The 22,027-nt window shown below is 44.1% G+C and overlaps 1 protein-coding gene across 1 annotated transcript in view; it reads right to left on the bottom strand.

Moving 5' to 3' along the window:
• Window positions 1-1,520: 1,520 nt before the first annotated feature.
• TNFAIP8L3 (TNF alpha induced protein 8 like 3) overlaps window positions 1,521-22,027 on the bottom strand; it is a 41,809-nt gene continuing 21,302 nt past the window's right edge. The window contains exon 2 of the mRNA XM_033109661.1: window positions 1,521-2,995. Within this exon, the coding sequence (XP_032965552.1) occupies window positions 2,433-2,995 (563 nt within the window). The 3' untranslated portion in view covers window positions 1,521-2,432. The remainder of the gene's footprint in view (window positions 2,996-22,027) is intronic.

Raw genomic sequence — 22,027 nt, 5'->3', positions numbered from 1 at the left:
GTTAGTGTCCTGATGACAAACCAATAACGAGATTTTTTGTTTGGTCACTAGATTTCTATGTAAAGTATTTGAAGTTTGTAAGCTTTTCAGGCGGTTGATGAAACTCAATAATCACTTGAATTTATATACAAATAGTATGTTTGAAATGTATACGTGGGGTTGGTTTTGGCTATGTTTAGAGGAATTGGCGGGCTACTTTTGCCTGGGTAGCCCATCTATCCCTGACGACTGCTGATAAGCTTGATATACCCAGCTGGCTTTGTGTAGAGAGCTCCTGGGGGAAGCCTCAGTGGAGTTCTAGGGCGGTGGATGTTTCAGTCCACAGTCTGCTGTTGGCACCTGCTGAGAGCTGCTGGTGGAAGTGCTGATCTTCTCTGACCAGAATAAAGTGGACCCACTTCCTTGAGAGACTCATAGGCTGTCAGAAGCTCAGCCCTCCTCTGCCATCACAGCTGTGTGCCATGGGCTGCAGAGCAGGAGAACCTGCAGTCTTTGGGACCCCCCTCATGGTCTGGGGATCGCGCCTTCTTCCCTGCTGTGTCTCAGATGGACAGAAGACAGTTCCACCCATTCTTTTGGAGTCTGAGTTCTCTGAATAGGTCCACCCACTTTGTGAAAAAGGAACCAGCCCTCAAACTAGAAAGCAGTCCTTACTCAGATGAGTCCACCAAGGCAAGCATTGAGGACTCGGCATATGAAAATGCAGCTCCTGCTGGGGTGCTTGCTGCCTACTGGGCAGGAGAGAAGGGGAGCCTTCTGCCTGCAGCTTCCACCAGCACTGCCCAAATGACCGACGACCTCCCCAGACCAGATGTGCACAGGGCATCATTGTTCAGTCCTTGGGGCTGAGGAGGCAGTAGGTCATGCTCGTCGAAAATGGAGAATGGGCTGACTTAACCACTCCCTATTCCCCCTGCAAATCCCTCCTTTGAACTAATTTTGAGTGCTCGTAGTGGAAGAACTGAACTGGGTAGTTTGCACTGATGTTGCTATGGGAGCCACTTGAGGCTAAATGGCCAACGGATGTCAGTTCACACGCTCCCACAAATCATCTCTTGATGCTTCTGCTAGAGAGAGACCATGGGGTGGGATGAACCCTGGGACTGAGCTAACGTATTTTTACATTATCATCAGACATAAGAGAAGCATGGCAGGAGGGGAGGTGACGCAGGTAGAGCAAGTCTCATAATGTGGTGTCCTCCAGACAACATCATAAAGCAATAAATACATTGCCCTGATGCTTGTTAAGACTGTGATGAAAAGATGTCAGAAGCCACAGTGTGAAAGCGAGGCCATGAGACATTCAGAGAATGCAGTCACTGTGTCCCTGAGCTAGCTCCCCACAGCTCAGGGGCACAGGTCCCAGCTGGTTCCCCCTGGGACTACCTCCCCTTATGGTCGAAGTGCAGAGCTCTTACTCTTCATTTTCTTCTTCCTTTCAATCCCATTATTCTTAACACTCTGTCAACTCCAATGAATTTTATTTTTGATTCACAATTCCAAAACCTCTTTTTTGAAGGGTAGTTTCAATTTATTAATGAACCAGAGAACAGCACAAAATGACTATGAAAGGCCAAAAAGACGGATAGGGGTTCATTCTGCCCAAATCTCCCCCTGCGTGCTGGAATAAACCCTCCTGCTGCCTCACAGATAGATGAGGGAGGGCAGGTCCTGCTGGCGAGCACAGTCCTTCCCGGCTTCTGTGTGACAGGGGGAAGCTCTCTCCACCCACCGCTGCAGGATCATAAACCTGCACATCTAAGATCTAAAAAACACAGCTCTTGAAAAAGATTTTTCCAATTTTCAGCTATACTTTTTCACACCTTTAGATTCATTTTAAATTTGTTTGAAACAGCACATCTAGAGACAGATTGCAAACCCAGCCCATTCGAGACTACTGTTCTATTATTTGTGGCTTAATAGTCTAGATCCAGGTTGATCCCTCTCACTCCGAAGAGAAAATAATAAGACCCTACGTTAGGGTTTTCAAAAGCGTGAACGTACATCGTTTCATTCGATCCTCACTGCAGCCCTGGGAGGCAGGCAGGCGTCATGGTTGCAGGATCCAGAGGATGGATCATAATTAGTAGAGCTGGGAACCAGATTCCTGTCCTCCAGCTCCTGGTCCAGGGCTTCTTTCACTGCACAAGATGAAAAGTGCTCACCTTGATGAGCAGGGCAGCCTTTCTGCGTAGAATAGATCAAATGTCCTTTGGGCTTGCAAACAAAGGTGGTTTTTAAGTACAAGACCTCGCCAGTGAGCTCAGGGGATAAACATACCTGAGCTCAACTTGGCATCAACATCAGAGGGACGAAAAGGACAGAACATGGGTGTCTTCGACAAGGGTTTCTTCCTGTTTTATGAATTCTCACCCAGACCATATTGGGTTCTGTGACTTAAAGGCAGCAAAGTCCAGGAGGAGGGAAGACATTCAAAGGACTTTCTCATCTAGCAATTTATTGATTCCTTCACAGATCCTCTTGAGGTTGGGCCTACAGTTTCCATCCAGACTATAAAGGGTGGAGAGAAACTCCACATCAGCAAAGTGGTTGAAGACGTGGTTGATGCGCCCATGGGTCCTGGGAGTCAGGTGTCGCTGCACCAGTTCATGTACAAGGTCCTTGCACTCGTGTAAGAGCTTGGAGAGCACGTTCTTATCAAAGGTGTATTCCACCTCGTAGAAGCTGACAATGGTCATGGCGGTTTGGTTCAGCTTCTTCCTGAACTTCTCCACAGTAACAACCTCCTCCTGGTTGAACTGGTTGTTCCGGTAGAGGATCCCGATTTTGATTGCCACCTTGATTAAGTCTTTCATGATCTTGTGGGCCTCCTTCTTGTTTCGGGTGTGCTCTTTGGTGACTTTGTAGAGCTCGTCAAAGATCTCACTGCTGGTGTCATCAATTAACATGTTGGCCACGGTTTTGCTGGCTATTTTGCTCAGAATCTTCTTCTGGGCTTGAAGGGCAAGGTTCCTTGAACTAAAAACATCAGGACCTATGGTAAGGAAAGAAATAACAGTTACGAAAATATGAGAACCATTTATTATGTTTCTACAAGTGAAACATACTAATTTGAACTTACGTTCTTAGAGCAAAAACTCAAGTCTTGATAGCCCACAAGTCCCTAACTAGACCCCACCCATGCCTGATTGCCCCACTGTCCATTCCACAGGACATGCTGTTCACCCTCTCGAACCTTCTAAATTGCACACTTCCCTTTCTGGAGAGGTCTCCTCTTATCCAGGCCAAATCTTGCCCTTTAGATCTACTTCATGCATACAGTCTTCCAGACTCTATTAGATCATGGAGAACTCCCTACAATGGCTATTGCGCTGGAAACCGTTCAGTTTTGCAAATTATATAGGAGGAAATTATTGCTTAAGGACAGGAATGTCGCACCCACCACTGCCAATCCTGTTCCCAAGGCAGATGTGGGTGGTTGGCCATGCTAGTCTTTTTTCGACTGAGTCTCAAAATCCATACTTCACTGAGTCTAAGAGGTATTTTTTTTCACGTTTGATACTTGGAAATTGGGATGTGTCTTGTAGTCACTGTTGCCAGGTGGCAGTTGTGCTGTGGTTGTCATTACCTGTATGCACATCAATTAACACAATAGGAGCCAGAGATTGGGGAGAAAAGTAGAGAGCACTCTTGTAAGAAATGTTGCCTCTCCAGTGCTCCTGGCATCGAGAACTACACTGTGTGGGAAACAAGTCATCGACAACTCCAAGTCAAAGGTGTTTTAGATGGTAGCACCCTGAGTGGGAAGAAGCGTAGGAAAAGCACAACCAATTTATTTCCCTGTTATTTTCCACTTTACAAATGAACGAGAGCGATATATGTTTAAAGAAAAATAACACTATGTCTACATAAGGCTAAAAAGGATCTTTCAATAAAAAATAAAAATTCTAATAAGAAAATAATCATTCATAATTTAATTGGCAGCATCTTTTTTCTTAAGCACACATAAAGCGGAATCTTACAATTAATGGTGTCTTAGATTTGATGAAATACGCCAGGAGATCACCAATTAGGTGGAGCTAACATTTGAAAGGAAACCCACTGCCATCCTTACTTGACCCTTTGTATATAGATTATTATTATCTTCCCAAGGAGATTCAGGTTGCCTGAGGACAGAGGCAGTATCTCCCACAGCACCTAGCTCAGTTCTGGGCACAGATGGGATAGTGTCTCTTAAGTAAAATACCAGGGAAATACTGCAGAAGAATAAGAAAGTAGTAAAATACAGAGCAAACCTATACTAAGAAACAAAACAATTTTCCTTTGAGCACTGAGGGCCCTCAAGGATCCCTAGAGCTTTTGTACAGTGCTTCGTAGCCACATAGAAGTGACAGATGTGACAGGCAGTGTGGACAGCCAGACAGCCTTACATGCCAGCTTCTGCAATCGTCTGGCCCCTTCCTATCTCATATTCCACCCCTCTCTCCACCCTGAACTCATTCCCTCAGTGGACAGTGATTAATCACTCAGGTCTCGCAGACACAGACTCAGTAAACACTCAAACACAATTTAGACACAGGCCCCGATGCTTCCTCCACCCACATGCCCCCTCACGGACTGGCCCAGCCTCGCTCCCTCAGCCCTCGGTTCTTCCAGGACAGCTGCTTCAGCTCTTCAGGCCTCTTCCAGCTGCAGGCCCCAATGACACAGCCTGAAGAGGGGTCGCTGCAGGGGGATCAGCTGAACTAAAGTAGTGAGTACTGTGGGCCTCCCACAGCCCCAAGAAGCACTCTCCTTAAAGTTTGAGACCATAGTATCTTCAAGCAACTCCATAGCGAAGTGACTCCGAAATGGCCAGGAGTTGCTTTGCTGCAAAGGGAATAATAAATGGTATCTCTTGACTCTTCTTTACCATGAGAAAGTCCAACATCCTGATTTATGCTCTTTCAGAGTTTGAGACAAATAATATTCCTGCCTAGTCTGATCATCCACCATGGTCACCAGACCCTTGTGTGGATAACCCTTGTTCCAGAAACACCAAATTCATCCTCCAAAGACAAATATTTACAAGCATTAAGGACGTGCAAAAAAGACTGTGTTGTATGCTTTGAAGTCAATTCCACAGGAGAAGCTTAAAGACTTCTGGGTAATGGCCCTGTCACTGAAATAAGCGTATGCCTCCTCAGGTGATTCTTCTGATGGGAACAATGGGATCTAGATAGATCCGTTCTGGAATATCAAAAAATGAGTCACATTTTTGTAGAAACAGTTCCTAAAAATTGCCTGAGAATAAGGTATTTTAAGAGACTCTCTGGAAATGTAGCAAACGTGCATTTACACAGAAGCAATGAATCAATTAAATATGTGTCCACTAGAATGTAAGCTCTGTGGGAGCAGGGACTTGTGTCCAAGCCCAACTGTTGGCCCAGAGCCTAGTGCATTGGTGGCACATGGCAGCTAGTGACTAAATGAAGGGAGCACTGGCTCTGTGCCAGGCACTTCATGGTTTTAACCCTTAGAGTTAGATGAAGCTGGCATTTTTATCAAGGCTTCCCTGCCATCCGGATTCCAAACCCTGCTCTTTTCACCATCAGCATTCCCAACATTTTTCTCTAGAGCTGTGGCCGTCACACATTTTAGTCCTATGTCCCCATAAGAATTTTTCAAAATTGTTATGGCACATTTTTTTAACTTGACAGCAATTTTCATCGTATGGTTAATTACTTATAATTTCTAGATGTTACAAAAAATTGATGTTTTAAAATTAACCTTTCAAATTAGTCTTTTAAATGTGTCCATTGTAACATACGTACCACAGTAATAAAACACCCATTATTGTCTGTTTAAAAATGCTCCTCATGTACCATTTTTGGGCCCAAGTCCCCTTTGTCTCTGGTTTCTCTGTAGTTATTGAACATTTACTATTTGTTCAACTCTGTACGAAATGTTATAGGGAACATTACCCCAAAAGTATTTATTTGGGTCCTACTCTGAATATGGTTCTACAAGAGGCAAGAGAGGCAAGATATAGACAAATGAAACAAAATACAGAAACACATGAAATAGCCCAAATTGGCGTCAGTGAGAACAACTGGGGGAAGCTCTGTGGACTCTGCAGGTGGACTTGAATGTGGCTAGATGGGGCCGGCTACAATGTTAGGAAGTGGTTTCTAAGGGCATAGAAACAGGCCAGCAATTTTCCCCACATCATAATGCCTGCGGTGGTTTCCCCCATCAGTTTTCAGCATCTCTTGCATAAACGTGTTATTTACCTACGAAGGGACTTGGGTACAAGTTCTTTGGTGAGGGCTCAGGAGGGTCACAGGGATAGCATCTCTGAAGCCTTCAAGATCGAGAGTCATCATCAAAATCATAAGGAAATCTTTAAGAAAACACAACAAACAGCAACAAGCAAGCAGATTCCCACACTCTACCCCAGGCTGTCAGCATTAAAAATCTTAAGGAGTCAGTCCAGTGATCACAAGCTCCCTGAGTGATTCTGACACGTAGGACCCACTGATCACGACATGCCCAGTGTGTGTCCTATAGAATACTCGTCCTGTTAGATAGATGCTCCTGGAAAAAAAGATTCTGTGGTCACTTAAGTGAGTTTGTAGACGACTATATATTGTGACTGGCTTTTCATGATTTGCCATACCAGGTAGCTTATTAAAGGCCTTGAGAGGTTTTGTTAATAACAGTATCTGTGGAGTTTTGTTTAGCCTACTACTTCTCAAATTTACTGGACTATAGGAATATATATATTCCTATATATATATATGTGTGTGTGTGTGTGTGTGTATATATATGTATATACACATACATATGTGTGTGTATATATATGTGTGTGTATATATATATACACATATACATGTGTGTATATATGTGTGTGTGTGTGTGTGTATATACATACACACACAAGTATATATTTATACACAAGTATATATTTATACACAAATATGTATATCCCTGCACCACCCTGTGGTATACATTATGGGAAATGCAGGGGAAACACAGAGAAATAATATCAAGACACCACTCTGGTCAACTTTAACAACTCCCAGGGATCTTTTGGGGGAGGAGTGGGGGAAACACTACTGTTTCCAACATACATATAGGATTTCAGGGAGAGCGTGTGTGCTGAGGGAGAGCGTGTGTGCTGAGGGAGAGCGTGTGTGCTGAGGGAGAGCTGGGTGGGGCAGGCCTATTCAGAAGACACTGTGCAAACGAAAACCTTGGGCTTGTCTCCTTTCATCCAGCCTTCTGCAGAGGAACCACGTTGGAGACCACCGCCAGGGAGGAATACTACAGGCGGAGAGGAAGAGTGTGAGCTTTGGCAGCCAAGGTCAGGAGTGCACTTGGGATAGCTGGGGAAACAGGCCTAACTAGGGGGCACAGGTTTGTTTTGTGCAAACAACACGAGATCTAGAATAGGTTTTGGCAAAAATCGTTCTCTTATTCCTGTGTACAAGGATTAAGAAGGCTCTTTCAACCAGAGATGATTATTTTCACCATGTTTGAACAAAAGTTTCCATTCCCCAACCATGAAAAGTAATGGATTGTTTACAGTACCTCTGAGAATGGAGATTAAAAATGTGATATGCAGCTATTGTATATCTCACTTGACTCGCACAGTGAGACAAGATTGAGGAAGCTACAAAATTCATCCTCATAGAAAAACCCCCAAAAAACGAAAAACAGGAAAACGGGCTTCCTTAAAGCAAGACTGATAAAGGAGCTCAAGTAAAAGAATTACAAAGTCAGTGCTCTGAGGATAAGCACCCTTACATTTACAAGGAAAGGAAAAGTACCAGAACTATGTTGGGAGAATGGCATGACAGTCGTAGGGAACCAGTTTGGCGAGAGAAAGCAACAAATATTTTAAGTGGGCCCTTCACTCCATGGGAGAGTGTTGGGGCCAGTCTGAGTTGATGCTTCTATACATGATGTTCAGCGGTAGTACAAATGATGTTTTCACATTTCTAGAAAACACTAAGCGCTCCCAGATGGTGAAATGCCACGCTGGTGGTGATAAACAGCAGGAAGCTCTTACCACGCTGGGCAAGTAGGCAGAAAAGAGGCAGATGAACTTCAGCACGGTAAGAGCAAGGTGATACATTCGGGCAAACAAAGTACATGACGGTGACGAACGATGCCGATGCCGGGCTCGGAGCTGTCAGCTACAGCCCAGGGAGAGCTCTGAGCAGCAACCAAGGATGGATCACAGTAGAGAGGGCTGGGGGGACAGACTCAACTCTTTTCTCCTTACCCACAGGACTTGGTAACTTTTCTACCTCTGGTTAAGGCGGGAAAACTTGTATATGAGTATGGAGGGCTGTGTCACAATGATAAAATTGGAAATTAGCTGTAATAGCCTGCACTCACACAGTAGCACATCGTTCTGGTGACCAGCCTAAGACGATGACAAAGAAGAGAGTCAGCTAAAAGTGTTTAGTAGAAGTTTGCAGTGGAGATAGTACCCAGAGAAGAACAATCTGTGACACTTAATAAGCATCATTCATCAAAGCAGGAGAATCAGAGTGCAAAGGAAGTGGGAGGGGAGACCCGAGGGTATGAGCAAGGGTAAGACCCTGGGCAGAGGGGGAGTTGTGACGGTCCAAGTTTCTGGCACTCAATCACTTACACTTAACTCTTGGAAGAAAAGTTCAAGCAAGCCTCCTGAGATGGAACAGCCTCGCAAACTACTTTGTGAACTTTCATGAGCACCTAGCCTTCTGCTCACCTGCACGTGTACCCAGAGAAGCTCGTGCTCCATCCTTCACTACTGATAAGGGACCAGGTGCCAGAGGGGAGACTGACACCCTTCTTGCTTCCTTGTCTGTTCTCTGGATGAATGATGAGGAAGGGGGTTGGGGGTTGGCTGTGGGGTAATGTGGTCTGCAGAATAGGATATCCTTGACAATGATAAAACACCTTCTGGGGAAGAAATTGCCTCTGCTTTCGTTTTTGGTTGAACCTATGTAGCTGTGGGGACAAATATTAAGGAAACTTAAGTAGTGTTTTGAAATGCAAACCTAATACAATTATGGTTTCCAGAAAGACTAATTGAGTTGTCAGAACTCCTTTGGAGTCAAACTGAAAAACATTTGCTTGTATAAAACTGCAGTTTGTATGCTGCTGGAATAGTAAAGAAAAAACACAGCTCTGGTAGAGGCACAAAGAAATGAAATCATCACGCAGTGGTGGGCCTTTGACTTAGGGACCTGCCAAACCCTTGATCCTCCCCTCCCCCCAAAGCTCTTAAAAATGCCTTTTGTTGATCTAATCCATTTCACGCTTGAATGAGATGGCAGTTTTGAAGCTTAAGAAAGGTATTTTGGAATACTTTAAAAGGCATCACAGTAAAATTTAGATGGCCTGGGAGGATTAGGAAATGGATTTTTTGACTGAGCATTAATCCAGCACATCCTTGAGTCCTTTTTAGGTCTGATCCTTCCCCTACCTTCCAAGAGAGCCACCTGCCTTGAGGACCTATCCCTTGGCTCCCCAGTTGCTCCTGAGAAGACCTGAGGCCCCCAAATTTGCACCACTTGTGATTAGAAGCAGGCAGCTTTTGGGTCCTGTGGGTAGGGTCACCATGACCTGGAGGGTAGCAGCCTCCATCAGGCACCACTGGCCGGTGTGCAAAGTGAACATATTAGAACCTCTATTTCTCTTTCCTTGTTTTGAGATAAATTAAGCTTTACTAATATTTAACATACAGAATGACCCTAGGACCCACTGGTGTGTGGCGTTCTGAGAGCAGAGGGGAAGGAGCCCCACCTGGGGAGGGCAGGTTATTTAGTGTATCCCTCACCTGTTTGTTCCCTTGCAGCAGTTTTGATTTATCTCAGCATAAGTTTATGTGTGCTTGGTTAAACGGACTCACGGATTATATTATTTAGTTCTAACTAAACTCACCCTCACAAAACCCACCAGTGATTTCAAAAGATTCCTGCAAGAAACACAACTGAGGACTGAAGACAATATGCTAATCACGCCAGCACAAGGGAACAGCAAGAAAATGGCAGAGCTGACGTGGATCCTCCTTATTGAACCAGCTTTTCTGCAGCCCAATTATCAAGTAAAAGGAGTGATCTAATCTGATTGGACAAGAAATGGGCCGGAAAAATTTCAAAAATTCTAATAAGATGATTTGAAATACGGACTTCAGTTACTTGTCTTGAGATACTCCCCGAGGCAGTAGGAAGCCATGGCAATCAGCAAAAGAGGTGAACACATTGTGATTCTGATCCTGGCTTATCCTATGGCTGACGGGGAGAGGCAGTACAGCACAGCATGGATGCTGGGTGCTTCTCCTAGCTTGGAAGATAGGTGTTGGGAGGGTGGGCATTAAGGCACCACCCACTGAAACAGGCGTCTGGGAGCATGGGGGCAAGATGATTCAGTCCTGAGCCTGTTGAGTTCGAGAGGCCCGGGGGGGCGGTGGTGGTGGGCATCTGGGTGACACGCGCTTGTGCAGTAGGGTACCTCCGACTCAGCCTGTCCTACTCCGAGCTTTCCATTTTCCCATCCAAACCGTGTCCCTTTCCATCAAGCAAGACATGGTGAAAAAACCCATCTTCCCTAAATAATTAGCCAATGAGTGATCGTGAGGGATAAACAGGTTCTTCCTTTAAAATGCAACTACCTATTTTGCTGGTGACAGTGCAGTCTCTAGTCACAGCTTGCTGGGTCTCACTGTAGTCAGAGGCACCGTGTATCCTTCCTAGGCATTCTCTCTCCCCTGTGTGGTGACCACCAAACCGCCCCTCCTCCCCCACCAAGAGAATGGATTTTTAAAAATGAGGATAGGAAGTGACAGGCAGGCTTAGGTACCGTAGGATTGGGGTGCAGGGTGGAAGGAGAAAGAACTGAATTGCCAGAGAAAACCAAATGCAGAGGAGGGGGTGTCGCATTATCCCGTCTTCACCCCCTTTGCCATGTGGCCAGCCGACCTGCCTCCAGCTCTGGCTTGGGTAACCCTTAAATCTCGCCTTTGGCTCAGGCCTGGGAGCAGGCACAGAGTTTTGGCTTTGCCCTTGGTGGCTGCTCAGTCCTAGAGATTCATTCCTCCAGTGGTCAGGAATGAGGATTTGAGTGTTTTGGGGGGACCAGGCATGATGTTATTTCCTAGCTCTGTTGGAGGTTTTAGGATGCTGAGCCAAGGCCATACCAAAGCAGTGGTAGTCAAACAGGGTGCTTCTTGTAGGAAAGCAGATTCAGATCATTGCAATACCTTGCACTGGATTAATTACACTTTAAAAGCAGCATTTGATCATCTTCAAGATGAAGACCAAGTTTTTTTCGTTTCAAAAAAATTCCCAGGCCTTGAAATACATTCTTGTTTCAGGTGAAGTGAAGAAATATTAGCAAGGTCATCTGTAAGAACTACCAGCTCATTATCTCGTCTTAGTACCCACCCCCCCGCCCCCGCAATCCATCCATCCATCCATAGGCATTGAGGAACCTGTAACTCAATTAATAATAATCACATCAGAGATGATGATAACCACTAAGCACAGACTGTGTACCCAAGGTAGTGTATACCATGTATTTGATCCTCACAAGAGTTCTGCAAGAGAGAGTCCTACGGTATAGATGAGGAAACTAAGGCACAACAGATTTAAAGAATTTACTCAAAGCTAGGAATGAAGCTAGTAAGTAGCAGAGCTACAATTCAAATCAACTCCAGACAAAGCCTGCAATCTTTGCCTTCCTGCATCTGCTTTCAGATAATTATCCTTGGCTCCCTAATGACTGTGATTTCTCACTTATTTGAGACATTAAATAGGCCTCAATTTAATTCCCCATCTAACAAGGAGATGTACATTTCATCTTTAAAAAAAACAAAAAACAAAAAAAGGCCGCTCTTATGAAACGGAACAATACCACATATTCATCAAAACTTGAAGATACATACATGCAGCTTCCATTTTCAGAGAGAATTCTACATATTTCAACAGCTACGTACTGATTTTGTTTTCCATATTGATTTTCCAGCCAGCTCTGAAAAGTGAATGAGTGATAATTTTACTTATCAGAGCTAACTGTGAAGTCACCGGGGGGTGAATCATCTCCAACTCAACAGGTTAATTTTGGAGATCTGAGAAATATTTTTGTCTCACTGCAGTGGAGGAGCAACCATCACTAAAAACAACATCTACTTTACATAATTACTTCAAACAAAGCACGTTTATCCCCTCCTTCACTCTCTCACACCTAACAAATAACTACTGTCTCTCTGAATGTTAGGTCACTTTCAAGCATACTAGTGACTTATGTTGTGCTTATGAAAAGTAACTCATCCTTGCAGCAACTCTGAGCAGGCACTAACAGCATCCCCACCACCATCATCACCACCATCACCACCACCATCACCACCATCACCACCACCATCATCATCATCACCACTATTATCATCGTCGGCAGCAGGAGCAGCAGCAGCATTTTATGTGCAAGGAAATCACAGCAAAGAGAGAGTAAGTAGCTTGGTGAAAGCTACCATCTCAGAGGGGCAGAGCTGGATTCAGACCCAGGCAGGCTGCCCCCGAGGCCCGTGCTGCAATCCGCCACACTAAACTGCCATTCATGAGGCGATAAACATCAATTTAGTTTAAATGTGTTTTGAGTTATTGTCCACTTTAAGATGGAGATTGAGCAGGTTTTTCTCGTCAGAAAAAATTTTTTTAAAACCATGACACGTGTCAAATACACAGACAAAACAGAAGATGATATAACAAACTCTGCTTGTGTGGCCACCACCCAGATAGAATGAATCTAAGTGTTTTGTCCTCAGAGACAGAGTGAGGTAAAGCCCTCTTCGTTTTCAACTCCCTCTTTTCCTTCCACTTCCCCAGATCTAATTGTACTTCAGAAGTTGATGCGTCTTTGTCTCATGCATTTTTTTATACTTTTGCCTCATGGGTATGCATGCATAGACATTAGACTGCTCAGAGTGTTTTTAAACTTCAGATGAAGGTGTCACACTACTCAGCTTCTTCTTCTGCAGCTCATCATTCAACATCATGCTTTCAAGATTTATCTAACGGAGTCATTTAGTCGCTTATATGAATATACTATATATCCATGTTTCCTGTTGGTGGACATTTAAGTTCTTTACACTTTCTGCCAGCAAAAGAGTCCACAGACATATCTCTTTGTGCACACACACAACAGTCTCCTGAGTTCTGTGCCTAGAGCGTGACTGTCAGGTCCTGTACCAGAGAGTTTGCCAATTGCTTTCCTGTGAGATTGCACTAATTTTCACTCCCAGCAGCAGTGTATGAGATCCTGTGGTTCCATTTCCTCATCAACACTTCAAATAGTCCACCTTTAAATTTTTTGCCAATCTGATAGGTACAAAACGGTATCTTGTTTTCATGTATATCTCTTGGATTGCTAGTGAGATTCAATATATTTTTGTGTATATACTGAACATTCAGGTCTTTCATCTGTGAATTGCTTATTCATATAATTTACTCATTTTTCCCCCTTCCCAATTCAACTGTATGTCTTGTTTTCTGGCTAATTTGTAGATTTTAACATATTACGAATTCTAATCATCTGCTGATCACATAAGCTGCAACCATCTCCAACGAGTCTGCAGTATTTTTTAACTTTATATATGATGCCTTTAGTCATACAGAAATTAAATTTTTTTTTTACTCTGTTGGTTTTGCTTTTTTTTAAAAGATTTTATTGGGGAAGGAGAACAGGACTTTATTGGGGAACAGTGTGTACTTCCAGGACTTTTTCCAAGTCAAGTTGTTGTCCTTTCAATCTCAGCTGTGGAGGGCGCAGCTCAGCTCCAGGTCCAGTTGCCGTTGTTAGTTGTAGAGGGTTGTCATGCGGGAGACCCTGCTCACTGCGCCATGTGTCGTGCGGGGGACCCTGCTCGCTACGCCATGTGTCATGCAGGGTGGCATGAGGGGTCTCTGCTTCTGCTCCCCACATAAGAACGCAGGACATGGTGAGGCCAAACAGGAACACCCACGGAGCCATAGGTAGGGGAGTCACACCACTATACTCTCACTGGCGGCTGGGTTGGAGACACAGGAACCAGGAGCAACACAATTCTCAACCCTCACTGTGCCGCTTGCAGGCTCAGCCACCATCTCCTTGCTAGCCCCCATTTTCTGCTAGCCTAGCCACGGCAGTTATATTCATGGCTAATGGCTCACTGGTTACAGCTGACGGCCAACTAGCCACAGCTGCTGGCCATTTGATCACAGTCGATGGCCATTTACTACCTGAGCCAGCACCTTTCTATGTGAGGCCGAAAGCCTGGAAACTGCTTTTTGGGGCTCTGTCCCCACAAGGCTGGATTCACATGACGTGCGACCCGCTGTCCGCTTTTCTGCCAACCGACTGACTCTCCTCCGCTCTCCTTCAGTTTCCTTCTGTCTCCTCCATAGCGGTGGCAGATATATTAGTGGCCAATGGCTCAATGGTTACAGCTGACGGCCAACCAGCCACAGCTGATGGCTATCTACTACCTGAGCCAGCACCTTTCCACATGAGGCCGAGAGCTTGGAAACTGCTTTCTGGGGCTCTGTCCCCACAAGGGTGCAGCCCACCATCCCTTGCGGAAGTTGAACCGGCAACCTTGTGGTTGAGAGGCCACTGGCCCATGTGAAATTGAACTGGCAGCCTTGGGTGTTAGGAGAACAGAGCTCCAACCGCTTGAGCCACCAGGCTGGCCCCAGAAATCAAAAATTTTAACAGTCAAATTTATCAATATTTTCTTATAGTTCATGAGTTTTGTATCTCATTTTAAAAAATCTTTTCCTGCAATGTGTTGATAAGTGAGTCTCATATTTTCCAGAAGTTTTAAGGTTTGCTGTCATGCAGGGTGTCATGCAGGGTCTCAGCTCCTGCTCCCCACATAAGAACGCAGGATATGGTGAGGCCAAAAAGGAACATCCACGGAGCCATAGGTAGGGGAGTCATACCACTATAGTCTCACTGGAGGCTGGATTCACACGACTTGCGACCTGCTGTCCGCTTTTCTGCCTGCCAACCGACCCCTTGCTAGCTGCAATCCGCTCTTGCTAGCTCAGCCACCATCGTCTTGCTAGCCCCCATTTGCTGCTAGTGGAGCCACAGCAGTTATATTAGTGGCCAATGGCTCACTGGTTACAGCTGACGGCCAACTAGCCACAGCTGATGGCCATCCAATCACAGTTGATGGCCATTTACTACCTGAGTGAGTCCCTTTCCACGTGAGGCAGAGAGCCTGGAAACTGCACTCCTTGCTCTGTCCCCTCATTTGCATTTCACATTTAGGTATTTAATCCATCTGGAATTTATTTGTGCATATTGTGTGAGATATCTTTCCCTCTCTCAATTTATTTAATTTATTGAATAGTTCGTCCTTCTGCTACTTATCTATTAGGCCACCTTTTTCTTATCAAGTTTTCATACTGCATAGGTTTGTGTTTTTTAATTTGTTCCATTGATCAATTTGTCTATTTCAGTATCAATTCCACACTGTCTTAATTACTATAAAAATTACTGTAACTCACAATAAGTCTTGGTAGGCCATAGGGAAGCACCCCCCACCCCCGAACATTTTATTCTTCTTAGAAATTCTTTATTCTTGTCTTTATTTTTCCATATGAATTTTGAGATCATTTGACCAAATGCCATGAATACCCTATATTAATCTGAGGTAAACTGCTAGTTTTGATATCTTTATATCAAGCTTCCCATCCATTAACATGATATATTACTCTATTTAATCAGATCTTCTTCTGTGTTCTTCAATAATGTTTTATAGTTACCTCCATAAAGGTCTTGCATATCTTTCATTAGATTCACTTCTAGGTACCATATAGTTTTGGTTGCTACTATAAGTGTAATTTTTTTCTATTACAGTTTTTACACGGTTATTAATGATATATAGGAACCCAACTGATTCTTGCGTATTTATCTCCAATAGAGATTCTTCTGAGTTCTGTTATTAGTTCTAACAGATTTTATGTAGCATCTCTTGAATTTTTTTTTTATGTGGACAGCTACATTGCCTGTACAAAATGATTCTTTTCTTCTACCCCCTTTTTCTTTATCTTGCCTTATTGCACTGGTGGGAACTTCCAGTACAATGTTGACTAGTAAGGGTGCCATTCATTTTCCTTGTCTTGTTCCTGACTTTAATAGAATTGTCTCTAAAATTTCCCCACCACATATGGTGTCTGCTGTGGGCTTTTGATGGATACCACGTATCAAGATAAGGAATCTTTCTTCTGTTCCTATTTTGCTAAGGCTTTGCTTGAAGGTAGAAATGTATATCTAATTTTATCAAACACTTTCTTTGTACCCATTGAGATGATCATATGGTGTATCCCTTTTAATATGTGAATTTAACCAATTATTAAATGACCCTGTGATTTATTTTTTTTTTAAATATAGCTAACATACAATATTATATTTGTTTCAGGGGTACACCATAGTTATTCAACATTCATATACTTAAAGAAGGTATCACCACGATAAGTCCAGCAACCCGTTGACACTACAAATATCAAAATATTGTTCACTATATTGCCTATGCTATATATTACATCCCCATGAATTATTTATCTTATACCTAGAAATTTGGACCTCTGATTCACTTTCACCTTTTCCCTCTTTTTCAAATTTTCAATTACAGTTGACGTTCAATATTATTTTATATTAATTTCAGGTGTTCAGCATAGTGGTTAGACATATACATAATTTAAGAAGTGATCCCCTGACTAATCCAGTACCCACCTGGCACTATAAATAGTTATTACCATATCAGTGACTATATTCCCTATGCTTTATTTACATCCCCATGACTATATTGTAACTACCAATTTATACTTTTTAATCACTTCACCCTTTTCACCTTGTCCTGAACTCCCTCCCATCTATCACCCCAACAAATCTAGTACCCACCTGACACCATACATAGTTATTACAATATTATTGACTATATTCCTTATGCTACACCCTACATCCTCAAAACTACTTTGTAACAACAAATTTGTACTTCTTAATCCCTTCCCCTTTTCTTATCCACATCTCCAAGTCCCTCCCATCTGGCAACCATAAAAATGTTTTCTGTATCTATGAATTTGTTTCTGTTTCGTTTGTTTATTTTTTTCTTTAGATTCCACATGTAAGCAAAATCACATTGCGTCTGTCTTTCTTTGCCTGACACTCCATTCAGCACAATATACTCCAGGTCTATCCATGTCACCACAGATGGTAAGAACCCATTCCCTTCCATGGCTGAGCAATATTCCATTGTATACATGTACCACCTCCTCTTTATCCATTCTTCTATCTACAGACATCCAAGCTGCCTCCACATCTTGGCCATTGTAAACAATGCTGCAATGAACATATGGATGCACGCATCTCCTCAAAGTACTGTTTTGAGCTTCTTCAGATAAATACCCTGATGTGGGATTACTAAGTCCTTCATTGTGTCTTCTTATAGCCTTTGTTTTAAAGTTTATTTTGTCTGGTATAAGTACTGCTACCCCAGATTTTTTTGTCTTACTCATTTCCATTTGCAGTTTCCCATAGCCTTCCATCCCACTCAGATGGTCAAAATCTCCACTGTTTTTTACAGCCAGATATTCTGGGGCCTTCTTTTTCTGGGCTGGGGAGTCTGGTGTGAGGCCAGGGAGCATCAATCCTCTGGCGGAACCTCTGTAGCTGAGATATCCCTCCTGATTCTCAACTACCACGCAGAGGTTTGGGGCCCGTTCTGCATCTCTGCCCCTCCTACCAATCCTGATGTGGCTTCTTTTTTATATTTTTAGTTATGGGTCTTCTGTTTGGCTAGACTTCAGGTGGTTCTCCAGGTTAATTGTTCTATAATTTAGTTGTAATTTTAACGTGTTCATGGAAGGACTCAGGCACAGTGTTTATCTACTCTGCCATCTTGGATCTGCAAATGACCCTTTGATTTCAATTAGCATTGCTTTCTCAAAATAAGCTATACTTGGTCACGATGCATGTGTTTTTAATATACTGAAGAATTCCATTAGTAAATATTGTATTCAGCATGTTGCAACTATGCTCGAAGGTGAGGTTGATGTATAACTTTTTCCTAGTACCATCTTTGTCTGATTTTGATGTCAGAGTAAACTGGCCTCATAAAATGGATTGTGGGTAGCTTTCTCCCTTTTTCTGATCTCTGAAACTGTATTAGATGAAGGTTAACTGTTTTCTGAATGTTTTGTAAAATTAGCCCATAAAGCCTCTTGTGACTAGTGTATATTTTGAGAGTGGAGATGAGTGGAGAATCAATTTCTTTAGTGTTTATTCATGTGAGAGCAATAATCCCCTAAAACAACACAAAAATATAAATGTTTATTTAACAACTATTTTAAGCTCTCTAGATCTTTCTTTTCTTTTCCTAGAGCATCTACAAAATGGGTAGTCACTCTGAATGGTAGATCATTCTCAGGAATAAAGTAATAAAAACCATCCACTGGTATAATTTTCAATTCTACTCTTGTTTTATTTTGAGACAGGAGACTGAGGAGCTATTTCTCAAAATATTTTTTTCTTCAATAATTTTATTTAAAAAATGATACATGAGCACTGAGAAAAGTCAGAAAAGACAGATGAGCTAAAGGAAGAAAATATGTCCCCCACAATCCCACCATGCATCATGGTTAGCATATCTATGTTCCTCCAAACATTCCCCCACGTATGTGTACTTTAATATTTATAAACATGGGATCAGTGAACACTGTTTTTTAATCTGCAGGAAGTAACAACCCAGCATTAGGCTGTATTTTGGGGGAAAGGGTATCCAAAGGTGACTATTGGCACATAGCACGATTCTCTTCTCATGCCTCTTCCTAAGCCAGGAGGTGACAGGAGACACTGAGGAGTCCCACAAACAGGACCTCTGGTTCTGCCCACGTCATCGCAGCCCTTATACCAGATGCCTGCTGGTCCAATGTCAGTCAGAGGAGGTGCTGAAATCAGAAGGGTGGCTCACCCCTTCACAAATGGCTCCACCCCAGCCCAACTGGCTGAAGACAGGCACATGAGAGCCAAGCAGTACCAGAAACAAAGTCAGCTCTCCCTGAGGGTGCTGCTCTGCCCGCCACTGCCCTGGCCCTCTGTGCCGATAGCTGAATCCAATGGACCCCTCGCCCAAGTGGAAGAGGCACTGGGACATCTTGTCTGTTCTGGCTGGCTTCCTCCCATCATGAGCCCCTGGCCAGCCCTTCCAGGAAGGGTGGCCCTTGCACACAACTCCAGCACAGTCCTTTTCCCATGCTGCACTGTGACTGGCGCTGAGTTCTTACAGGACTGATGCTCAGAGGACTTATGTATCCTCACAGTCAGGGCACTGTCCACCGTGTAGAAGTTGTTCAATAAATGTCTGTTAAATGAATGACTGAATGAACGATATAGCAGGTTCTTTTTCATCTTTATGGCACAGATTCTATCTGTTCAGGATACACACTCGAATGCGGTGCATATTCACCAAGCGCAGGCTGAACTGCAGGCACGCAAATGCCTTCTGAATTCACAAGGCCCACCCCTTGCCTTCCACACGGAGCCAGCTGCGTGGCCCAGTTGGGCTCTGCATGTCTACTCCCCTACAAACAGCAGCATCACTTGGGGTACCAGATGCATCATCCACACACCTTTAGTGTTCAATTCCAGCAGGAACCCTCTCTCCATGGCAGCAGCCCCTATCCCTCCTGCCATCCCTGCAACCTCCCCATTCACGTCTCGTCATGCTCACCAGCTATTTTAATACTCAGGAGCTGTTGGGGATCAGAATAGCACGGCCACATCTGTCTCTCTGGGTGATCCTCTCTCTCTGCTGGCAGCTCCCAAACTGTTCACCACAGCAGGTGCTCAAAAACCCAGGCTCAGGCCAGCAGACTGCTAACAAGGATACCAGTTGGATGCCACATACAGAGCTGTGGGAGGATGGCAACTTGGTAATATGTGAAATTAGTAAATAGACTGATGCAATAAAAATGGCAATTTTGGAAATTCTTCAATTTTTGGAGTGCAGATCTAAAACTTAAGATGCTAAAAAAAAAAAGCAGTCAATAAAATGGAACCAATTCCAGTCTACATTGCAATAAAATAAATAAAATATGGCCTGAGACAGTAGATATTTAAGCCTAAAGAACTGAAGCTCATGAAAGGTGCTGTATTTAGATAAATACAGTAATGCATTAACCTTCAGCTTAGTCATCTTAAAAAAAAAAAAAAGATAAACAGTTAGCTGTACTAGAGAGGTCGGAACACACGAGGGAGAAGAAACCAGAAGGTACTTCTGGGTGGGAGACGATTTGGCAGAGAGCACCATGACTTGCTCAATGTTCCACTTAATTTTTTTAGTGAACTATGCATTTTGTACAATGACGCTTTTGGATTTCAGTCAATTTGAAAGTGAAACAGCAGGAAAGGGACACGTAATATGTCACGTACAAACCCCTTACGTATATTCTGTCATAATTGGTTTTTTTTTGGTTGTTATTCATAGATTTGAGATCTGAGACATGAATCACACCACATTTTGGATACCCACTGGTGCCACAGTCAGTGTCTACCCCAGTGGAATGACAGCGTTGGGGGAAGTAGTTTGCAGATGTGAGGTGGGCCCCTGCAAGGTGTCTGGAGGGTGGCTTCCGAAGGTCTACTGGGACCCCTACTCTGATGGAGCCCCTCGGAGCCCCATTCATATCACTCAAGAGGAAGAGCCCACCTAGCTGTGGTGACCTGCTTTCCTAGACGTAACTCATAACTGTGTCTTTCTCAGAGGCTTCCTTTCTAACTTAGACTTTCCCCATACTTGTCTCAAAGGCAGTACACGTCTCCAAATAAAATTACTTATACTTCATGGTACGATAAGACAGTGCCACCAAAAGGTTTCAGATCAAGTTACCAGCTGCGGTCAATTCAAAGATGCTGACAGTGGTTTCCAGTGGAATTGGGGTGCCAGTGCTGGGGCCTTGGAGTCACTCCCCAGATGCAGGGAAAACCCCAAATACGGAGAAAAGCAGTGAGCCGATCTCTGGTCCTGTCTCTAGCGACTGAGCAGGCAGCACTGTGTGGAGAAGAGAGCTGGGGCGCCGGGGTCCGCGGCTGCCCCCCAGTGCACTCACCATGAGCTACGGGCCACATCGACAACTTCCTGGTTTATCGGTCTGTTAAATGAGGGAACTGGATTAGAGGATTCTGCTAATTTGTTTTACATTCTCAGCATAATAGTTACTTCTTCAGAATCAGAAATTGAGTTTTTGAATCCATGAAAAAACAGCACTGGGCATACATGAGATGTGAGCCAACGGAGTCTCAGCTTTCCCTCTCTCACACTGCTTCCCCTCCATCCACCAAGCTCTCTCCCAGCTCTGCAACAGTCATGCTTCAGCAGTGGAAGGCCTCCTGCTTTTCCCTCCCTCTGAAAAACCTGGGGCACTGACCTTGAAGCCTCCAGCTTTCCTTTTCTGTGGCTTTCCTCCAAAATGCCTCCGCATCACCTGATTTCCTGGGGCCCTTGCCTCCTCTGTCAGACCTCAGCCTGCACTCGCCACAGAGCAGGCGGTCAGCAGGCTCCCCAAGCCCTCTCCTGTGCTGGCCTCAGCACCCACAGACCGAGGCACAGACAGCTGGCCCCAGCAGGCTGCCCTGTGCTGACATAGCCACGTATGGGACTCATGTCCAAAACCCCAGGGCCACTTCTTCCCACCAGGCCTCACACCCCTAACTGTCTCGTCTCTGCCCTAAAGAGAAAGTGGCTCACCCTTTCCCCAGTCTCCAGTTTTGCTCTGTGCATCTTCTGCCCAGATCCAAGCACCTCCGGCTGCTCTCCCTCCCCGCCTTCCTTGAACCCTCCTTCCATCCAGAACAAACTCCTCACGTGGCCTATTCAAGGACCTCCCATCTAGTTTCACTTGTTTGTTCCCTGCAAGGATGAGGGGGAACCTGGACTGCCATATCCACTGTGGTATCCCTGGCATATAGTAGGAGCTGAATAATACATGTAAACCTCAAGAAACAAATAGTGACTGGTCAGCCCAGGGAGTGAGGTCACGGGGGAGAG

The sequence above is a fragment of the Rhinolophus ferrumequinum genome, chromosome 6 (assembly GCF_004115265.2).
Source record: "Rhinolophus ferrumequinum isolate MPI-CBG mRhiFer1 chromosome 6, mRhiFer1_v1.p, whole genome shotgun sequence".
NCBI lineage: Eukaryota > Metazoa > Chordata > Mammalia > Chiroptera > Rhinolophidae > Rhinolophus > Rhinolophus ferrumequinum.
The sequence above is the reverse complement of the archived record's forward strand: the minus strand, read 5'-3'. Positions and strand labels throughout refer to the sequence as shown.